Below are 22,069 nucleotides of genomic sequence, written 5' to 3' on the forward strand. Positions count from 1 at the left end.
CCCTATACCATATTTTTTAAACTGGTGGTCACACTACAGTGAGCTGTCAAGTCAATTCAGTGTATCATAACCAGAATTCTTAAATATTTCAGTACAGAAGAGAAAACTAGCAAAGAGCATGTGGAGATGATCGTTATTTCATGATGAGTTTTTCAGTTCTATGTGTGGATATGTAGGTCACAATGTAAAACATGTCTTACCAAGGGATACAATAAACAGGTTTTAAAAATTTTTTAAAGATTAATTTATTTATTCATGAGAGACACACACAGAAAGAGAGGCAGAGACACAGGCAGAGGGAGAAGTAGGCTCCTCGCAGGGAGCCTGAGTGGGACTCCATCCGGAGACTCCAGGATCATGCCCTGAGCTGAAGGCAGACGCTCTGACCACTGGGCCACCCAGGCATCCCATAAAAAGGTTTTAAAATCATTGCTCTGTGCCTATACCACCTCCCAAGATTTAATAAGCAAGTTAATTTGATGGGTTTTGTACTGTACTTTATTTATAAAATTGAAGTCCCTGCTCTTCAAGAGCCTATCCTTTTCATCTACAGTAAATTTCAGTGGTATCCCAATTGTCCTTAATATTTAAGTTCAACCACACTGAAGTGGAACTGTCAGCATTTAAAAAAAAAAAAAGACAATTGTAAAATCTTTAGAATTACACATCATTTTACTAATTAGCTATATAATGTGAAAGTAATTACTCTCACAAAGTATCTTTACATCAACTTCAGGCAGGCAAAGCATGGGAACCAAGAGACTCATGAATTCAGGTTACTTGATAAGACCAGACCTCAGATCTGACTGTTTACGACCTTCACCAGAGGCATGTCTCAAATCAAAGCTCAATTTAGAAACTAAGAAACATCAAAATATATCAGTAGCTATAGTCTTTAAAATGAATCATTTTTTAAAAGCATGTAAAGAATCTTTATACTGCCCATTTTTAAGCACTATGTAAATTTCAGCAAAACCTTTAAATAAAACTGCCTAAGTTAAAAGCATTTAATGAATGAATGGACTGTAAGCCAGCAAGTAAGCCTTCCTTTTTGATACTTACCCAGCAGCTGAAGTAAAATTTACTTAAAATCCTATAGACAATTATATGGAATTAAATTAGATTGGGAGATAAAAATGTAGAAGCTGAAGGGAAAAAAATTAAAAAAAAATTTTCTGGGAAGGTAAATTTTGGATACAACTTTTTTAAACATGAAAATTTCTCTTGCAAAATTACTGTCCCACGCAAGGCAACAATAGCAAATTCTGCATTTTATCCTAGAAATTCTATACAAATTATCTTTTGGCCAATGATAACGGCTTTCCCAACAGCTAAGGAAAAAAATCACTTCTTGACTGAAGTAAATAACCCGGGGAAAAAATGGATTCCTTTCACACTGCTGACTGGTTTGTATCTCAGTCAGGTGTTAATAAGTCTATTTCCTCTAGAGCAACTCCGGGTTTGACAGCTTTCTGGACCCTCCTGCCCGACTCTGTAGAAGCCCCATTCTATCTCTAATCGTGGTTGTCTGCATTAAATAAAACATTTAACTCAACATAAACCGCTAATAATCAACTTTCAAAGGTCAAAGGTGACCCAGTTTTTAACCTTCCCTCAGCAACACGTGTTTAGTACAAACTTCCGGGTGCGGTTACAATTGGGTGCGCAATTCAATGGATAAAAACGTTGCTTTATTTGACTCAATTTTCTTGCCCGTTCTTACCCTACGTTTCTCAACCAGCAACTCCCCGAAACAAAAGCTTCCTACAGTAAACGAAGCCCGCACATAAAAAGGGCTTCTCTGTGCGAGGATCAAGTTAGTGGTCCGCAAACATTAACCAAACAGCAGCACAAAGCCGGGGTGGAAAGGGGAGGAGCTGGATGCCAGGGTCAGGAAAGAAACAATCACAAGGGTTCAGGAACATCCAAATCTCCTCAGCGGTTAAACCGATCCCAAACCACTTCTGGGAAACCACCAGCATACACTGGTTTGGGGAACTTTAGATGCTCGTTACGCTAAACACTCTTAAAGTAACCAAATCCCCCATCGCCTTTCTCCACATAGATGCTTAGGGTCCGGGAGGAGAGGGAGCTTGAGGCGAAATGAACCTAATCACCCGGTGAGGCTTGAAGGTGGCCCCCACGTGTCCCACGTACCGCCTCGACGCCCTGTGGGCGAGGTAACCAGAAAACTGCAGGTGTGGGGTCCAGATTTAGGGCGCCCCTATCTCCCCCCGCCCTCGCCCCAAACCGGGAGCAACCTCGAGCAGGAAGACTTCTGAAGGATTGCGGAGCTCACTTTCCTGCGGGTCCGGGACGTCGCCATCCCCGAGCGGAGCAGGGAAGGCAAGGGGGGGGCGACCCGAGTGGAGCCGGAGCCGGCGTCCGCAGACCCTGCCTCCCCGTCCACACTGAGCGCCTCCGGCCCGGGACACCGGGGGCCCCCAGGGTCCCAGAGCCCCCACGCGCAGCGACCTCAGGGCCCGGCGCTGACGGGCGGAGGAAGCGAGCGCGGCGGGGCCGCCGCCGGGACCTTGCCCCCGAGAGCCCTGGGGCGCGCAGCTGAGGGGGCGGCGAGGGGCGAGGGAGGCCCCGAGCCGGGGTGAGGTGGCTGCGCCCCCCCCAACCCGGCCCCATACGGCCCCCTGAGGAGGGTGGGAGTGGGAGGCTGGCTGTCCGGGAGGAGGAGTGTGGAAGCAGAACAGGGCTGAGGGAAGGACTTACTTTCCCTGCGGGATCCGACGCCGAAACAGCTCCTCCCGGGTGGCGAGAGCTTGAAGAACTAGAGGCGACTGGAGCGGAGGCGGCGGTGGCGGCGGCAGCAGCGGCGTCCGGCTCTGCCTACCTCCCCGCCGCCATCTTGACGCCCCTCCCCCCAGCCCCCCCGCCCCGCCGGAGGGGAGGGGGTGGGGCGACGGCTGAAGCGCCGCGCGCACGCAGCGCGCGCCGCGCGCCCCACGTGACTTCCTCCCCCTCCCTCCGCTCCCCAGCGCCCCCCTCCGCCCCGCCTCCCACCTAGGTGAAGGAAGATGATTTCCCCCCCCCATCTTGACCGCCCCCTGCCTTCGCTGCCAAGCACGGACTCCGCCGGCTCCAGCCGACCCGGTACCAGTGGTTGGATCCAAGAGAATTCCGGAACCCAAACGGTCCATTACCGCGGCTCCGGGGTGGGCGAGGGGTGAGGGGGCCGGGTTTCCGAGAAGGGGGAGGGGGGAAGGCGAAGGCCGCCTAGAAGAATCACGTGTCTACTGCTTCCGCCGGCGCTCGAAAGACCTCGCGAGAATTCCGTTCCGCCTCCCTTTCTGCCCCGCGGGCTGTCGGGAGGAAGGTCTGTGCCCTGCCTTGCCACGAGGAGGTCAGCCGGTGGCCCGGACGCATGCGTCCCACACCTGCTTTCAAAGTCGGGCTAGGAGGGGCCCGGAGCTATTTTCAAAACGTTTTTGGTGTGTGTGTGGCTTCGGTCCAGGAAGTTACCTAGTGGCGTCTCTGTCACTTTGGAAAGCTCTTCATTACCCAGTCAGCCGTAGAAAGAAAAATATTCGCGGATTCACTGCTTGTTAGTCTCGCTCAAAGCACTTTATTCAGCATGAAACCGCAGTATAGGGCAGCCCGGGTGGCTCAGCGGTTTAGCGCCGCCTTCGCCCCGGGCCTGATCCTGGAAACCCGGGATAGAGTCCCACAGCCGGGTTCCCTGCATGGAGCCTGCTTCTCCCTCTGCCTCTCTCTCTCCTCTCTGTGTTTCTCACGAATAAATAAATAAAATCTTAAAAGAAAAGAAAAGAAACCGCAGTATAACTCGGAGCTCCCAGGCTGGTACACTGCTGTTACCATACCCTAAGGATGTGACAGGGTCAGCCCTACGTGTTTTTTTCTGAACCAACTATTGCTCTCAATTAATGATTGCTCCAGATAGGTCTGTCCCTACCATCTCTCGCCTCCCTAATTTCTTCTCTACCTCCTCTTCCTTTATATTGTTATTATTAAATGACCTAACAGAATAAGCAAATTAACTTTTTGGTAACCCTTTTGTAAAGTCATTCTGAATGCTGTTTGACTCCGTTGCTTAGGTAATAGGGACGCCTGGGTGATTCTTGCCCCCTACTGGCGGCGTGTCCCACTGGCCTTGTGCTGAGAGAAATCCAAGTCTCCAAACGCTTGGAGGTTAAAGTGTGAACTTTTCAGGAGAAAGTAGAGTCAGAGGGAAGAAGAAAGAAAATCAAAGTCATGGCAAGATGATTACACATCATTCAACTCGAACTCAGCGTTTGTATGTGTAAGTATGTATTACATGTGTATTTTCCTATAGGTGAACATTTTAAATAGCAGACTAATCAGTTTACTTCCATTATCTCATTTCTCCTTATGCACCAAAAAAAAAAAAAAAAAAAAAAAAACTGGTAAAGGTTAAAATGATAAAAACTAGTTCCAAAAGAACAAGGCCCTTATCTGTCTTGTTCGCGGTAAGCCACTAGACTAGTTTATGGTCTAGTGTAGATGACAGCAAATAAGCTATTACAGATCTGTCATGCTGAGGAAGGATGCAGAAAAAAAAAAAAAAAAAACACCTAAGACATTGTAGGTAATGCTTCAGTGTCTTCCAAGCTTGGTTGATACAGTTCTGTTTCCAAGGGGCCCTCAAACTCTTGCTGCACACTAGGACTACATAAGTACTAGATTCTAACAGTGGAGGCCTGACCTGCAAACTCCCATCCTTAGAGGTACTTTGAGTATCCAAGCCAGATCCTTGCTGCGATCTCTGCATAATCTTCTTATCTGGGACCCAAGTAAAAGGTGGTGTTGCAGGTGATACTTGCAATATAACCGCACATATGCACACACGTCATGCACAAGGTTATTCCCTGCAGCACTACTTGTAGACTCAGAAGATGAGAAACAGCCTAAATGCCTTTGAGGAAAGGACTGGTTATCTAAACTATGATACTTCCCTACAGTGAAACAGTTGTTCAAGAGAATGAAGTACTTCTGTCTGTGAGAATGTATAGTACTATCTTTTGCTGGTGTGTACACATAGAGCATCTCAGAATGACAACACGAGTAGCAGTTGTTATCAGGGGATGGGAATCAAGCTATAGAACATCAGAAGCAGGAGGAAGGCTTACTGAGTACACTCAGAACAGAGATGCTAATGGAAGCAGATGATTCAAAACAAATCCCTTTTAACGCATTGTATTGACTTCCCAGTGGCTGTGATAGCTGCACTTTTCCCTCCATTCAATAAGTATTTATTGAGTCCTTGCTATGCACCAGGTACTATGTTAGAGGTTAGGGGCACAAATTTAAGAAAACCAAATGAAGGGAGAGACAGGGATTGTCCCTGGCCCATAATGTCCTTACAGTCTAGGGGTGTCAATCCAAAAATTACACGAAATGTAAACTTCTTTTTTTTTTTAAGATTTTGTTTATTTATTCATGAGAGACAGAGAAGCAGAGACGTAGGTAGCGGGAGAAGCAGGCTCCCTGTAGGGAGCCTGATGTGAGACTCAATCCCAGGAACCCAGGATCATAACCTGAGCCAAAGGCAGACGCTCAACCACTTGGCCACCCAGGTGCACCCAAAATGTAAACTTGTAGGGACACCTGGGTAGCTCAGTCAGTTAAGCATCTGCCTTCAGCTCAGGTTGTGATCCTAGGGTCCTGGGACTGAGTCCCGCATCAGGCTTCCTGCTCAGTGGGCAGTCTGCTTCTCCCTCTCCTCCTGCCCCTTCCCCTGCTCTTGTTCTCTCTCTCTCAAGTAAATAATTTTTTTTTTGTAAAAAAAAAAAAAATGTAAGCTTGTAACTGTGACATTGCTACAAAGAAGCTAAGAGCCTATTACAGACGAATTTGACCTCATCAGGGAAGTCAAGGAAGGTTTCCTTGAGGAAGTGATAACTGAGCAGAGATTTGAAAAATAGGTATCATGTAGGCAAAGAGAAGAGGGAACTGCCTTTCAAGAAGGGAAACTGCCTTTCAAGAAGGGAAACAGTAAATGTCCTGAAACAGGTGGAAGCAAAGCAAGAAGGGACAGTAATGGGACAAGGGCAGTGGTTGTTAAGATACTGTCTCTTGGCTCCAAACTCAAGCTTCCAATTTGTAAAACTACATTCTGTTTTGCCAGCTGTTTCAGTGTTTGTTTCTGCACTAGGGAGTGCTGGAGGGAGAGGACAATACTGTGAACATCATTCCAACAGCGCTTCTTCACCCTGGCAGCTGCATTTCCTCCCCATAGCAGCAACTCTGCTCACTTTTCCCCACACCTGCAGAACTAGCCCTTTAAACCCTCCTCTCGACAGGAGGACCAGTGGGAGCCTCCCCAAGGTCATTCTGTAAGGTCAGAGACATTAGCACCAGCTGAGTACAGCCCCCTTCTTGAAGTTCAGGTCTTGGCAACATGGGGCCTCTTTTACATTTCCTAGTGACACCAACCCCTTACCTCTTCCCCTTAGCTTGAGTGTTAAGAGCTGCTTCCTGCAGTTGCTACCTCTGTGATGCCGTAAAGTTCTCTTTTCACTCTTTCAAGTTATCTAGTTAAGCAGTTTAGATTTAGTTAACATTTTTTAAAAGATTTTATTTATTTTGAGAGAGGGAGAATAAGAACTAGGTGCAGGGGAGGAGCAGAGGAGAGAGAATCTCAAGCAGACTCCCCACTGAGCACAGAGCCCAACATGGGGCTCAATCTGATGACCATGAGATTCATGACCTGAGCTGAAATCAAGAGTCAGACACTTAACCCACTGAATCACCCAGGTGCCCCCTTAAATTAATTTATCTCTGTTCAGAACCTAGTATAGTTTCTGCCTCCTGTGTGAACTTTGATTGACATAACGAGTAACAAGGAATTATCAGTAGGATTATAAAAATAGATGAAGGCCATTCTCAAAGAGCCTTTTGTAACTGAGTTTGAACTTTATTCTGGAAACTCAGAAGCCTGCTATGCAGATAACTGCTGTGGTTGGATGTGCATTCTAGAAGAATCACTCAGGAAGCAACGTACCAGATGGATCCTAAGAACTGGACTGCAGGTATGAGGAGTAGACAGAAGATAAGAACAGAAACTGAAATGGAGCAAAATTGTTAAACAATAGAAGAAGACCAGGTTCAAGAAATACTAGGAGGTAAAGCCAACAACACACAGTGACTGGTTGGATAGGGTTTATGAGGAGAGAAGAGTCTAGAATGAAGCCTCAGTTTCTCACTTTTGTACCTAGGTAGATAACAATGCCATAGCTGAAACTGTGACCTCAGGAAGACAAACAGATGTGGAGAGGAAGACAGTAATATGGAAAGTTTTGCGTATCTATTTTTACGTAATAAAGAACCCCTAAACCTAACAACTTAATGAAACAACCATTTTGTTACTTCTTATGATTCTTCAAGCTGGGCTGAGCTTAGCTGGACAGTCCTGCTGGGCTTGCTAATAGTCACTTGTGTGACTATAACTAGGTGGGCTCAGCTAGGATTCTTAGACAGCTGTTATTGTTCTCTTTGCATGTAGTCTCTCTAGTTGCCTCATAGTTCTTACATGGTGGCTCTGGGCTCCCAAGAACACAAAAGCAGAAGCTTCTAGACTCTTGAATTTTAGCCTTGCAACTGACACAGTGATGTTTCTACCGCATTCTATCAATTAAGGAGGCGACACAAGACTCAAGGAAAGACAACACAAGAGTATGAATGGAGGGGGGCACCTGCCTGGCTCAGTAGGTAGAGCATACAACTCTTGACGCTGGTGTTGTGAGTTTAAGGCCCATGTTGGGTGTAGAGATTATTTAAAAATAAAATGATCTTCGGGCACCTGGGTGGCTCAGTGGTTGAGTGTCTCCCTTTGGCCCAGGTAGTGATCACGGGGTCTTGGGATTGAGTCCCGCATCCTCGGATTCTGGGATCAACTCCCTGCTGAGCAGGGAGCCTGCTTCTCCCTCTGCCTGTGTCTCTGCCATTGTCTGTGTCTGTCATGAATAAATAAAATCTTGGGCAGCCTGGGTGGCTCAGCAGTTTAGCACCACCTTCGGTCCAGGGCCCGATCCTGGAGACCTGAGATCGAGTCCCACATCAGGCTCCCTGCATGGAGCCTCTTTCTCCCTCTGCCTGTGTCTCTGTCTCTCTCTGTGTGTGTGTTTCCGATGAATAAATAAAATAAACCTTTAAATAAATAAATAAAATCTTTTTTTTTAATTTTTTAAATAAAATCTTAATAAATAAATAAATAAACAAACTTCAAGTGAAAGTAAAAAAAAGAGCAGGGGCGCCTGAGTAGCTCAGTTGCTTAAGTGCCTGACTCTTTTTTTTTTTTTTTTTTTTTTTTTTATGATAGTCACACAGAGAGAGAGAGAGAGAGGCAGAGACACAGGCAGAGGGAGAAGCAGGCTCCATGCACCGGGAGCCCGACGGATTTGATCCCGGGTCTCCAGGATTGCACCCTGGGCCAAAGGCAGGCGCCAAACCGCTGCGCAACCTAGGGATCCCCTAAGTTCCTGACTCTTAATCTCAGCTCAGGTCTTGATATCAGGGTCATAAGTTCGAGTCCTCCATTGGGCTCCACACTGAGCATGGAGTCGCCTTAAGAAAAAAAAAAAAGTATGAATGGTGGGAGGAGGTGTTCATAGGAGGCCATGAAAGTAAGGCTATCATGAGGAATTTTTTTTTAAGATTTTATATATTTATCCATGAGACACAGAAAGAGAGAGAGGCAGAGACACAGGCAGAGGGAGAAGCAGGCTCCATGCAGGGAACCTGATGTGGGATTCGATCCCAGGTCTCCAGGATCATGCCCTGGGCTGAAGGCTGTGCTAAACCGCTGAGCCACCCAGGCAGCCCTATCATGAGGAATTTTTTATTTGTTTTTTTTTTTAAGATTTTATTTGTTTATTCACAAGAGACACAGAGAGAGAGAGAGGCAGAGACACAGGCAGAGGGAGAAGCAGGCTCCATACAGGGAGCCTGATGTGGGACTCGATCCCGGGACTCCAGGATCATGCCCTGGCCCGAAGGCAGGCTCTAAACCGCTGAGCCACCCAGGGATCCCCATCATGAGGAACTTTTAAGGGGCCAATGAGACATCCAAGTGGAGATATCTAGTAAGCAGTTAGGAGTCTACAGCTTGAGGATCCAGATGGGGATTAAAACACGCGCAAGGGCAAAACTAGAGAGAAAAGCAGGGGGCCAAAGGTAGAAAGTTCTATATCACTCAACAAGCCTCATGAAAGAGAGGTCAAAGCAGAAGGAGGGACAGATTATGCCATGGAAGCCAAGGAAGTAGTTTCAAGGACTGCATGGTCAGCAATATTTAATGCAGCAGATAGCACCAGAATACCAGAATATAACTAAAGCATCTATAGGCTTTATCACAATGGCAGACATCATGGTGGACAGAGGTTTTTGATGTTTTTTTTTCCTTTTTGAAGACTTTTTTTTTTTTTTAGATTTTATTTATTTATTTGACAAAGATATAGAGAGAGCACAAGCAGGGTAGTGGGAGTCAGAGGGAGAGGCTCCCTACTGCGCAGGCCCCATGTGGGGCTCAATCCCAGGACCCTAGGATCATGACCTGAGCCAAAAGCAGATGCTTAGCCAACTGAGCCACCAGGCACCATTAAAGAATTTTTTTTTTTAAGCAGTTGTATATTCACAACAAATTTGAGGGGAAGGTACGGAGACTTCCCATGTACCCCTAATTCCCACACATGCACAGCTTCCCCAATTATTAATGTCCCTTACTGGAATGGTATATTTGTTATAATTGTGTAGATCCACCTTGATGTATCATTATCACTCAAAGTCCATAGTTTACCTTAAAGTTCATTCTTGGTGGTGTATATCGTATGAGTTTAGACAAATGCATAATAACATGTATCTATCATTATAGTATCACTATCCTAAAAATCTTCTGTGCTCTGGAACACGTTGTTTTTTGCTACCCCAAAGCCATCTTTCTTTCTTCAGATAGTGACACCTTAATTTTATCTCTCTTTGTCTCTCAAAGTCTATGTGGTTTGGAAAGCACTAATCATCTCCCATACACATTACTCCAGAGTTGAGCATATAATTCAGGTCTGGCAAATTGGAATGCTGGATGCACATCCAGGCCACATTGATAGATTTAGTGCCAAGCCAATGAGTTTCAGTTTCAGAACTTTACATTTTAAAAAGTAGGAAAAAAGAGGTGCCTGGCTGATTTAGTTGGTAGAGCATATAACTCTGGATCTTGAGATCATGAGTTCAAGCTCCATGTTGGGCATATAGCTTACTTTAAAACAAAACAAAACATTATAAAACGTAAGACATCAACTGAAAGAAGTAGGAAAAAGCCAGTATCTTGCCACTGGTGTTGCTAAGATAGCACTGCGAAGTGAGGGCAGAGGCATGTGGAATGAGACACCAGTCTGTGAGGCCAATCTAGACAATGGTAGGGCAAAGAAGCATATAGGGAGGGACAGACTAAATCCAGATGACTTTCTTCAACCCCCTGGATCCCGTCAAGCCTGAAGTTACTCCTACCCTTGAACTTTTCTGTTACGAGCAAAAATAGACTTCATTTCCTTGAGCCAGGTTGAGCTGGGGTTTTTTATTTTTTAAAGAGATATCCTTTTTTTTAAGATTTTTATTTATTTATGATAGAGAGAGAGAGGCAGAGACACAGGAGGAGAGAGAAGCAGGCTCCATGCCGGGAGCCCGACATGGGACACGACCCCGGGACTCCAGGATCGCGCCCTGGGCCAAAGGCAGGTGCTAAACCACTGAGCCACCCAAAAATTAAAAAAAAACTATTAAAAAAAAAGAGAGTATGGACATTTTTAATCCACATAGAGTATCTCTTTAGGAAAGGGAAGAACAGAATGGAAGAATGGCAGACAGATGAAGGCAAAGACTTTGGGTGCAGCCCGTCAGGCCCAAGTAACAAGAGTTGACTTTCTTGCCTCTAAACATATCAAGTATACGGGAATTGTTTTTTTTTTTAAGATTTCATTTATTTATTCATGAGAGATACAGAGAGGCAGAGACACAGGCAGAGGGAGAAGCAGGCTCCATGCAGGGAGCCCAATGTAGGACTAGATCCTGGGACTCCAGGATCACGCCCTGGGCCGATGGGAGGCACTCAACCACTGAGCCACTCAGGCATCCCGTTACCTGTTTCTTAATACAGATTTTCAGGGGATCCCTGGGTGGCTCAGCGGTTTAGCAGCTGCCTTTGGCCCAGGGCGCAATCCTGGAGTCCTGGGATCGAGTCCCATGTCAGGCTCCCAGCATGGAGCCTGCTTCTTCCTCCTCCTGTGTGTCTCTGCCTCTCTCTCTCTCTCTCTCTCTCTCTCTCTATGTCTATCATAAATAAATAAGTAAATCTTTTTAAAAAATACAGATTTTCAGAATGTTCTGACAACTCTTTGTACATAAAAAGTGTGTATTGTCATTATTTGTTTGGGTCATTGCTGTAACCCGTCTCTACCTTCTCTAAGGCATTCTAGTAGCATATGCATAAACTAGCACTGGAACGGGGAGTGAGATTAAGGAGAAGAGATTCTGTTTGTTTAAAGTTTTCACCCTATGTGTGTATTAACAATATTTTTTTAAGATGTTATTTATCAGAAAGTGAGAGTATGCAGGAGTGGGAGGGAGGGGCAGAGGGAGAGGGAGACAGAGAAGCAGGATCCCCACTGGGCAGGGCTTGATCCCAGGTCCCCAGATCATGACCTTAGCCAAAGGCAGATGCTTAATTGACTGAGCCACCCAGGTGCCACAGTACTTTTTTATGTTTTTACAATGGATGCTCTGCTATTCATCTTTATAAATTTCCCTTAAAAGCATCTTTTTAAGATATCTAAATTATTAAACACAGACACACTATTGTCATGGACTGAATTGTGCCCTCCACGAATCCATAGATCAGAGTTCTAACCCCAGGACCTCAGAATGTGACCTTGGAGACAGGATCTTTACAGATCAAATCAAGTTCAAATTAAGTCACTAGTGTGACCCTTCATCCAACATGACTGTGTCCTGATGAAAGGGAAATTTGGAGACACAGGGAGAATGCTGTGTGAAGATGAAGGCAGAGGTCAGGGTAATCCTGCTAGAAACCAAGGCATGCCTAAGTTTGTCAGCATACCACCAGAAACTAGGGGAGAGTCACAGAACAGACCCTTCCTCACAGCTCTCCATAGGAGTCAGCCTTGCCAATACTTTGGGTTTTGTACTTCTAGCCTCTAGAACTGTGAGGCAATATGTTTTTATTGTTTAAGCAACTCAGTTTATGGTGCTTTATTATAGCAGCCCTAGCAAACTAATCTATTATGTATATCTCTCAGAAAGAAAATGATGTGTATTCACCCCTTCAAACCCACAAATTAAGGGTCTAACCAAGAAACGAAAATAAAAGCCCAAGCAAAAAAAAAAAAAAAAAGATTAACAAAGCACATAGTAAATTGAACAGTTTGATCTGTGCTCTTTAACCATCTTTAAGCTGACTTTTCAAACAAACACCCTTACCTATCAAGATATATGTTCTCCATTTGCTTTTTCAATAAAATGATAATTTTTGAAGAATTAATCCCCAATCAATGGAAGAACTAGTTTATAATACCTCTTCTTAAAAAGATATGTGAGGGGTAATCCCTGGGTGGCTCAGTGGTTTAGCGCCTGCCTTCGGCCCAGGGCGTGATCCTGGAGTCCCGGAATCGAGTCCCGTGTCGGGCTTCTGCATGGAGCCTGCTTCTCCCTCTGCCTGTGTCTCTGCCAGTGTCTCTGCCAGTGTCTCTGTCTCTGTCTCTCTCTCTCTCTCTGTCTCTAATGAATAAATAAAAATCTTTTTTAAAAATTTTTTAATTTATTTATGATAGTCACACACACAGAGAGAGAGAGGGAGCCCAACGTGGGATTCGATCACGGGGTCTCCAGGATCGTGCCCTGGGCCAAAGGCAGGCGCTAAACCGCTGCGCCACCCAGGGATCCCAATAAATAAAAATCTTAAAATATATATATATATATGTGAGAAACACCTGGCTGGCTCATTTGGTTAAGCAGTTAAGCATCTGACTTTTGATCTTGGCTCAGGGCTTCATCTCAGTGTCATTAGTTCAAGACCCAGACTGGGCTCCAACACTGGCTGTGGAGCCTACTTTAAAAAAAAAAGAAAGAAAAAGAAAAAGATGTGGGATGGAAAGAATACATACCCATTAACAGATGAGAAAAAGGACTCAAGCAAAAAAGCTATTGGCTCTATATCATCTGATACCAAATTTTGTGCAATAGTCATCATTTTTGTGTATTCTCTCCATGCTCAATAACAGGAGTCTGACCACAGAATCCTCTCTTGAAATGCTACTTAATAGATAAGTTTGCCTTCCCTCTGAGGACACCAAGAGAAGAATGGAGATAGAGAAGAAAGTGTTAATAACCCACATTATAGCAATTCACTAAGATGCAATTTTATAACTTTATTTTAAGTCACTGCTAAATGGCTACCATTTCCAACTCCTACATCCCCATATGCTTTATATTCATTCTCTCATTTAATCCTAACAATAAGCCTATGAGGTATAGAGTATTGTTTTACTGCCACTTACTTGAGTTCTAAATATATTACATATATTATATGTAGGGCAGCCCGGGTGGCTCAGTGGTTTAGCGCCACCTTCGGCCCAGGTTGTGATCCTGGGGACCCGGGATCGAGTCCCACCTCGGGCTCCATGCGAGGAGCCGGCTTCTCCCTCTGCCTGTGTCTCTGCCTCTCTCTCTCTCTCTCGCTCTGTGTCTCCCATGAATAAATAAAATCTTTTAAAAAATTAAAAAATATATAATATGTAATATACGTTAGTATATGTGTCTATATAGGGGGAAGTTTTATATATTTATATATGTGTATCCATCCATACTTACATATAAGTTTTATATACATATATGTATAGTAAAAAAATACACGTGTATGTTTATACATTACACATATTCACAGAAGAATGGGATGGAGTAGATCATAGTGGCCACCAGCTATGGAACTTTAGGATACACATATCCCATCTGATAAAAACTTACAAGAACTGATGCTAACATGAAATATTTGACAATAGCAAAAGCCTGGAACAAATACAAATGCAAAAATAACACTAGAGTAAGAAAAGTAATCTTAGTACTGGTATGATTTCACCCACATGATGTAACCATCTTAGCAAAGTGGGGATCATTAAGCAAACATTCCAGAAACATGTCACATTATTCCGAGATTCCAATCTTCAAAATAGATTATTGTAATTTATGTAACTATTTGCAGTGAGTAATTGTTGAGATTCACCAATCTATCCTTGGCTTAAAACCATTCAGTGATTTCCCATTAGACTTGGAATAAAAATCTGAGCCCTTACTATGATTTTCATGTTGGTCTGGGTCCAGAAAAACAGAATTTAAAATAGGAACTTCATTAAATAGGTGGTGGGAACACTAAGGTAACTAAACTGCAGGTAACTTAGCTCAGCTTGATGGAGAACAAGTCAGAGAGATTAGGGCTAGAAGGATCAGAGGGGGAGCCTGTAAGAACCTGGAGACTGAACCAGTTGCCTGTGTGTGAAGCAGCGTGTCCTTGCTTAGGTAACCATGATGAGTATTGCAGGCACACAGGTGTGAGCAAGTTCCTTCTCCCTCCTCTTGCCTTCCAGATACATCGGATCCTCTCCTGGTGACAAAACCTAACACTGACAAAGGAGCAATATGGTTTGCGGCCCCAGTATTGCAGAACAGAATGCAGAAATCCGGATTTGGAGCTGAGAGGCCAGCACAGCCGTCAAGGACCTAAGTGATCCGGCACCTCCCTGTCTCTTGTTTCATTCCTCCATTCTCCCCACCATGTGCTCATTTCCAGTGACATCAGGTGTCTTTCTTCCCAATCACACGAAGCTCATTCCGGCCTCCATACATTCACACATGCTATTCTCTCTACCTAGAAGTACCTTTTCCCTTCAGTCCTATTTATTTAGAATTTAACTTAAAGCCACCAACCAAAGAGAATTTCTCTGACTTCATCAAATCTATAGAAGCAACCCTCTCCCCACTCAGGTTCATTTTCATTTTACTCATAGCATTAATCACTATTTAAGATTATCTTTTGGTGGGGGGGCACCTGGCTGGCTTGGTTGGTTAAGCATCTGCTTAGGTCATGATCCCAGGGTCCTGGGATTGAGCCCCACTTCCAGCCCCCTACTCAGTGAGGAGCCTGCTTCTCCCTCTCCCTCTGCCCCACCCCCATGCTCTCTCAAAGAAATAAAATCTTTTTTTTAAAAAAAGATTATCTTTTTTTTTTTTTTTAAAGATTGTAAGTAATCTCCACACTTAACATGGGGCTCGAACTCACAATCCTGAAATCAAGAGCTGCATACCCCACCAACCAAGCCAGCCAGGCACTCCTAAGATTATCTTTTTTAAAAGTAGGGTTTTTTGGGGCAGCCCGGGTGGCTCAGCAGTTTAGTGCCGCCTTCAGTCCAGGGCATGATCCTGGAGATCATGGAGACGGGGATCGAGTCCCACATCAGGCTCCCTGCATGGAGCCTGCTTCTCCCTCTGCCTGTGTCTCTGCCTCTCTCTCTCTCTCTCTCTCTCTGTCTCTCATGAATAAATAAATATTTTTTAAAAGTAGGGTTTTTTGTTTCTTCTAAAAAATATGAGGAAGGATCTGTGTCTTATCATCACTGTATCTTTGGGGGTACCAAATGGTGCCAAGCATACAATTTACTAAGTATAAAAAAAAAAAACAAAACAATTTACTAAGTATAGAATAAATGCATTTTAGAGAAAACAAAAACTTGTATATCTTTGTGAAAGCTGGAAGGAACATTGAAGAGCACAGCCCTATTCTCTCATTTGACAGCTGGGGAAATTGAGGTTCTGAGAGCTGAAATGATATACCAAAACCATACAGTGAGTTAGTGACAAATGTGTCACTCTTGGAGCACCTGGGTGGCTCAATAGGTTGGCATCCCCCTCTTTTTTCTGCTCAGGTCATGATCTCAGGATTGGTTGTGAGGTGGACCCTGTGTCAGGCTCCCCACTCAGCAGGATTCTGCTTGAGATTCTTCACTCCCCACCTCCCCCAACAAATCTTTAAAAAAATAGTGTCACTCTCTACTTTTCCCAGGGCTTTCACATACATCACCTTATTTACCTTCATTTTTTTTTTCGTGCAATGGTAGGGTCCTTGGGCAATGGCGAGGTTGCCAAAACGTTTTGGGGGGCCAAAGAGAGACAGTGGATGAGTGACCTCTGCCTACATCTGTAGGAGGGACACATAGAGAGGAGCTGTAACTGGACACCTTACCTGTGTTCAAAGCAAAGACTCTCCAAGACCTACGTTTTTCTCTGGGGACTTTACTGATGGAGCCCCCTTCCCCCCTCCTCCCCTCGCCTTGGGGCACAGGGCAAGGTTGTTTCCCTGGTAGCCATCTAGTATTGGAGTCACACGACTGATCAATGCCCTGCAATTAAACTGCTGGGTGATGGTGGGCAGCAGTAAGTTACCTGGTCCCTCTGGTCACCTCTCCTCCATCTGTAAAATGGGTAGATAACGTGGGCTAGGATTTCTGAGGTTCTGGGAGGCTCATCCTCTGATCCATTTAGTTGGTAGCTGTGCCAGCTAGTTTTGGATACTGTTAAGAATTGACCCCGGAAACCTTTCAAACTTGGGAATGAATGAATGAAACTGCTGGAGGAGTGAAGGTACTGGAGACGCCAAACTGCTGGGAGAACTAGGGTTTGCAGGTCCTAACGGGAGGTCGAGGGGTCAGAGGTCGGGTTCCGGTCAGACCCGAGAAGAACCGGAAGTCCCAGATCCGGTCCACTCTGAGCCCGGGCCTCCAGCCGCGTGACTACACCTCCCGGGGCGGAGCTTCAGCGCGGGGAGAGGGCGGAGTTTGGGGCCCCTCCCAATGGCAGCGCGGGTGTCCTCCAGCGCAGCCAATCGACGCGGGAAGACGGTACAATTTAAACCCCCTCCCACCTCCCCCGCCGGGACCTGCCCCTAAAGCGCCGGTGGAAAGTGCTGCCGCTTGCCCCGCCCCCGCCGGGGAGGCGGGAAGGAGGCGGGACGGAGGGCGGGCTTTCCCTGCCGAGCTCGCCTATCAGCGCGGGAAGCGTGGGGAGAGGCGGGCAGCCGCGCCAATCAGGGAAGCAGCCTGAGCGCCGCGGAGCAGTTGGCTACAGTTGTTGCAACTTTTTTCGAAAGCTGCGTTTCCCGGGAGATCCTAGGCGGTGACAGAGCCGGGCCATGGCTAGAGGTATTTGCCCAGGTGGTCGGCGCTGGGGCGGCCGAGGTGATGGGTCGCGCTGGAGGGGTGGCGGGGTGGCGGGAGCGGCAGCGGGGAGGCTCCCCACTGCTCCGACGGAGCGCGGAGACTGGGCGGGGGGGCGGGGGCCGGGGGGGGGTTGCGGAACCTTCCCCGACCCACCCCCACAAGTCTCCAGGAAATCCCACGCCTTGGCTTCCCCTTTCTAAAGTGCGGGCACCCGCTGGCCTGCCTCTCCAGGGACGGCGGATCCATATGTCAAAGCTCTTCGGAAACTAAGGCGCAGGGCACCTCCAGGGAATGGTTGTTATTGATACGAGGAGGTGGGGAGGGCGAGGTTTCGCCCGTTTCGGGGCGCTCTCAAGCTGGGAAAGGAGGTGAGTCCGAGGCCAGGGCGCAGATGGATAACCTCCACTGTGGGGAGCGCGTCGGAGCGGACACCGCAGCAGGCGCCTTTCCTCTCCACGCCCTGAGTCAGCTCTGCGCCGCCGGGGCGGCGACCGGGCCCCGCTGGCCTACTTTGGGGTGAGAGGAGTTGCATGGCACCACCCGGGGCGGCCTTAGTCCTGCAGCTGCTCAGGACTCCTGCCCACGGGGGTGGCTTGGGTGGGATTGCCCAGCCGCGGGAAGCATGTCCCTGCATTGAGTCCTGTACACACTTAGTTTGCTGTCAAGACAGTAAGCCCCACGTTATGCGGCAAAGCGATCTCCAACCGCTGGTCATTTCCTAACGCTGTGTCTCCGTGCAAAAACTTTGAGCATGATGGTCGAGTAGAATTATTATTTTAGAAATAGGAGCTCAGGTTTGACACTTTTTTCCAAATCCCAAGGCAGTACAGGTTAGTAGGAATTTGCCCTAATGCAGTATGCTCCGTGTAGCAATAATAATGAATACAAAAAAAGGATTCATTTAGCAAATATTTATTGGGAACCTTTGTTTTCAGGCCCTGCACCCAGTTGCATCCTTTATTATCCTGCAGTCTTTTTAGGGTCTTTTGGAACAACCCAAGATTCTGATTAAGAAATGAGGCAAGATGAACTTCAAGTTAATGAACTTTATATATACCCCAACGCACAGAGAAAGTTAAGACAAAGATACCGTTTTCAGAAAAGTGTTAAGCATCTACAAGTATATTTAATAGCATCCGACAAATCTTAATAAATCTGTGCTTCCCTGGTTCACTTTTCCAGTTAGAGCAAATCATTCAAGCTGTTTCAGCAGTAGTGCCTTAAAAAAAAAAAAGATAGCTTGTTTTAATTAATCAAAACTAAGCAATTTGCCATTGAAAGATTTAAATACTTAATATAGGCAAATAATAATTACCATTGAGGGCCAGGCACTTATTATCTCAGTTAATCTTTACAAATTGTTGTATCCATTTTTCAGAGGTGGAAGTTTGAAGTGCAGAGTCACTGTCTAGACTCTGGCCATGCCGTGCCTTTGCTTGTTCCCCTCTATCTCCCTTAGCCGAAGTGAAGACAAGTGTTCCCAGGTCTCACCATGGCAGGCTTACAAATCACCTTTGTAATTTATTGGTTAGTGATTCTCACTATCTCTCCTGACCTGCAAATCAGTAGTTACTTATTCCTTAAGGCCTGGTTACTCTTGTAGATTATTAAATGGGAAGTGTAAATATCAAATCATTTGTAATACTTCAAATGAAGGGTCAGTCTTTTTCTTCTAGAAAAGCTGCCTTTGTTGAAAACTTGTAGTTCACGTTGAGAACCCTGCTGGGTCACACAAACAAAATGTGCAGATACTAGGCAACTCCTGTCTGGTTTTGAAGTTTTACAATCATGCAAATATTTTCAGCCTTAAGTATATTCCTTTGAGGAGGATTATCTCCTTTTTTTTTTCCATTTCTGCTGCCATGGCCAGATGGCCTCCTAATTGGTCCCCTCTTTCCATTTTTTTTTTGAAAAAAATTTTTTAAAAGATTTTATTTATTCACGAGAGACACAGATAAAGAGGCAGAGACACAGGCAGAGGGAGAAGCAGGCTCCATGCAGGGAGCCCGATGCAGTACTCGATCCCAGAACTCCAGGATCACGCCGTGAGCCAGAGGCAGACACTCAACCACTGAGCCACCCAGGCGTCCCACCATTTTTACCATTTCCAATTTATTAACCCTCAGCTGCTAGAGTGGTCCCCAAGAACACGGATTTTTGTCATGTGACCACTCCTCCTCCCTTCCTCACTGTTCTTAGATCAAATCCACACTCCTCACCATGGCCTGTAGGGCCCTGCCTCCCCCTCTGGCCTCCATGTCCTCCATCAGTCTTTGTGTACACTGTTGTGTCCTTAGCAAGGGCCTGGAAAGAAGTAGGTATTCAATAAATGTTTGTGGAATGAATGAATTGCTATTTTTGTGTCTGAGTTTAAGGGAAGCAATATACATTCTTTAGATAAAGTACCCTCATATAACAGCACTGGCTGCAGATCTCAGCTCTATTACCACTTTCGTCATGTAATCCTTAGTCAGGTGAGTCCTTGAGCCTCAATTTCTACATTTGTGAAATAGAAATAGTACCTTCTCATAAAGGGTTGGGAAGGTTAAATTAAATAGTGTACAATTATAGGGCTTAATACAGAAACACTGAATAACTTAGCTATGCATATCATTCCAGTTGAATTCTATTTCTAGGAGATCTTGGACAACATTAAGAGTTTTTATTTCTGCCTACAGGTATATTTGTTATATATACATGAACACCTCAGAGACAGGAAAGACTGTTTTGAAGCTTACACTGAATGATTTGTATTATATCTTCTAATACCAGAGCTGCAGAGTTGAGGAATGGGTGCTAGACTTGGATCTTAATGTATGTACCCTCTGCACTGGAGGGCCGCAGTAGAGAAAGCTGTGGCCCTGAGCATGTGTGCGTAGGTGGGGTTGGGGGTGGGAGGATGTTGAAATAGTATGTGAAGTAGACAAGATGATCTGAGAGGCTGCTTCCTGTTCTCAAACCACGATTCCCATGATAGTTTGGTGACAAACTGCAAGTCCTCTCTGCCCTGGAGATGTAACACACAGTTTCAAATGGCTTGACCTGGGTGTCAGAGTGTCACTTTAGAATTCTCTTTCACTCTCTGCATAGTCTCTTGGGTATTCAAGTGGGCAGAGTATCCCACCCTACTGGAGTTAGGGTTGGGGTGGGGACTGCAAGGGGTATTGGGGGAGGGGTGTAGGGAGGAGGTACTCCCTAGCCCCGCCCTGGATGCTAAAGATGAGCTGATTTGGAAGACATCATTCTGAGCCTATTCCTGCCATTTAATCCTACTTAGTCTTATCCCTGGGGAGGTAGGAACTTTATGTGACAGCTGTTTCTCTGTGGGTGTTGGAAGGTGCCCTGGGTGGGTTAAGGAATTCAGGGTTCTTGGTTTCTATCCACAAGGACGCTGAGGCCTACTCCAGGGAAGTGACTTGGCCATGGTCATAAAGCACCTCTGGGACAAATTCAGGGAGAGAAACCCAGTGTTTGCCTCCCAGGCCATGACACAAGCTGTAGGAGCTAGATGCCCTGAGATGTCTTGTTTGCATCTATGACTTAGCACAAATACAGTGACTCTTGGCTGTGGGCCCTCAAACTCTAATGGCTTCGACACAGTGGTGCAGGGCAGCGAGCTCTGCCAACACTAGACACAGGACTGGCTGGAACCCCTGCCTTCCTAGGATATCTTCTCACGGGGATGGACAGAAGAACCAGGTGACTTGCTAAATGGCTTCTGCAACAGCATTTGTCCCTCCCATTCTTGAATTTCCTCATCGGAGGCTGGGAGTGCAGGCTCTGGGTCATTTGGCCTGGAAATCCCTTCTTAGTTCTGAGAATTTGGCGAAAGCTCCTCGCTTCCCTGATGTCCGTTTCCTCATCTGTGGTGTCTACCTTTACAGGGCTGTTGTGAGGTCTGGATGAGATCAGGTGGGCCGGGAAGCACCCCGCCGGCCTGACATCATACCCCCTGGGCTCTCTCCCCGGGGCAGGTGCAGGCCGCCTGAGTTTGACACCTGACCCCATCGCTTTCTAGTTGTGCGGCCTTGCCAGCGTCTGCACCTCCCTCGAGCCCCCGTATCCCCATTTGTAACGGGTTTGCCACAGGACCTGTCCCCCGGGCACTGGCGGGGACGCCCGGGGCGCAGGCTCGGGCACACGGGACGACTGTCGCCTGCGGCGCTCACCGCTGCTGACAGCGCCTGGCACCCACCGGCCTCCCAAAATATCCGCGGGGCCAGCGCGAGCAGGAGCCCGGCGGCGAGAGCCCGGCCGCCCCCCCGCGCACCTCCTCCCCGAGCCGCCGGGGGCGAGCGAGAGGGGGCGCCCGAGTCAGGATTCGCGCGGCCGCGCGGCCCGCCCACCTCCTCGCCGCCCTCCCCCGCCTCGCAGCGCCGCCCCTGCCAGCCCCCTCCCCGGGCGGGAGCCGGACGGTGGGCGGCGGCGGCGGCGAGCGGGCGGGCCGCGGAGGACGCGCCGCCAGCGCCTCCCTCCCTGCGTCCTCGGTCCCGGGCCGGCCGGGGCTGCCGCGGCGCGCGGGTGCCGGGCCCTGCGTCGCAGGCCATGGGGGAAGGGGGCGCCGTGGGGCGCCGCCGGCCCTTCCCCGGGGCGCCGCGGCGGCGCTGGTGGCGGCGGCAGCAGCAGCAGCAGCGGCAGCGGCAGCGGTGGTGGCCGGGCCGCGGCGGCGGCGGCGGCGGCGGCGAGGGCGAGGGCGCGGGGCGCGCCGCCATGGGCCTGGCCGGGCTGCAGGTGGGTGTGGCGGGCCCGGCCGCGCGGGGGGCGGCGGGCGGCGGGCGGCGCGCGGGGCCCGGCCGGGCCGGGCG

The 22,069-nt window shown here is 47.3% G+C and overlaps 2 protein-coding genes and 2 long non-coding RNA genes across 10 annotated transcripts in view; 2 read left to right on the forward strand and 2 right to left on the reverse strand.

Moving 5' to 3' along the window:
- Positions 1-2,973, reverse strand: part of SBNO1 (strawberry notch homolog 1) — a 62,730-nt gene extending 59,757 nt beyond the window's left edge. For all 3 annotated transcript variants that reach the window (XM_041728733.1, XM_041728734.1, XM_041728732.1), the window contains exon 1: positions 2,725-2,973. The gene's annotated coding sequence lies outside the window, so the exon portion shown is untranslated. The remainder of the gene's footprint in view (positions 1-2,724) is intronic.
- Positions 2,974-3,158: 185 nt separating this feature from the next.
- Positions 3,159-15,208, forward strand: LOC121475446. Its single transcript, XR_005983762.1, has 3 exons — positions 3,159-4,273; positions 6,925-7,022; positions 14,640-15,208. It is a non-coding gene; the product is annotated as an uncharacterized LOC121475446 (long non-coding RNA).
- Positions 15,209-17,096: 1,888 nt separating this feature from the next.
- Positions 17,097-22,069, forward strand: part of LOC121475560 (N-lysine methyltransferase KMT5A) — a 72,794-nt gene continuing 67,821 nt past the window's right edge. The window contains exon 1 of one of the 5 annotated variants that reach the window (XM_041728921.1): positions 17,097-17,246. In XM_041728921.1, the coding sequence (XP_041584855.1) occupies positions 17,237-17,246 (10 nt within the window). In that variant the 5' untranslated portion in view covers positions 17,097-17,236. Of the gene's footprint in view, positions 17,247-21,682; positions 21,996-22,069 lie in introns of those variants that run through there. The other 4 variants (XM_041728924.1, XM_041728920.1, XM_041728923.1 and 1 more) reach the window with 4 other exon arrangements.
- LOC121475565 lies at positions 18,357-19,483 on the reverse strand. The gene is made up of 2 exons (XR_005983780.1): positions 18,580-19,483; positions 18,357-18,483 (listed from the first exon to the last, which is right to left on the reverse strand). It is a non-coding gene; the product is annotated as an uncharacterized LOC121475565 (long non-coding RNA).

Source organism: Vulpes lagopus, chromosome 14 (assembly GCF_018345385.1).
Source record: "Vulpes lagopus strain Blue_001 chromosome 14, ASM1834538v1, whole genome shotgun sequence".
Lineage (NCBI taxonomy): Eukaryota > Metazoa > Chordata > Mammalia > Carnivora > Canidae > Vulpes > Vulpes lagopus.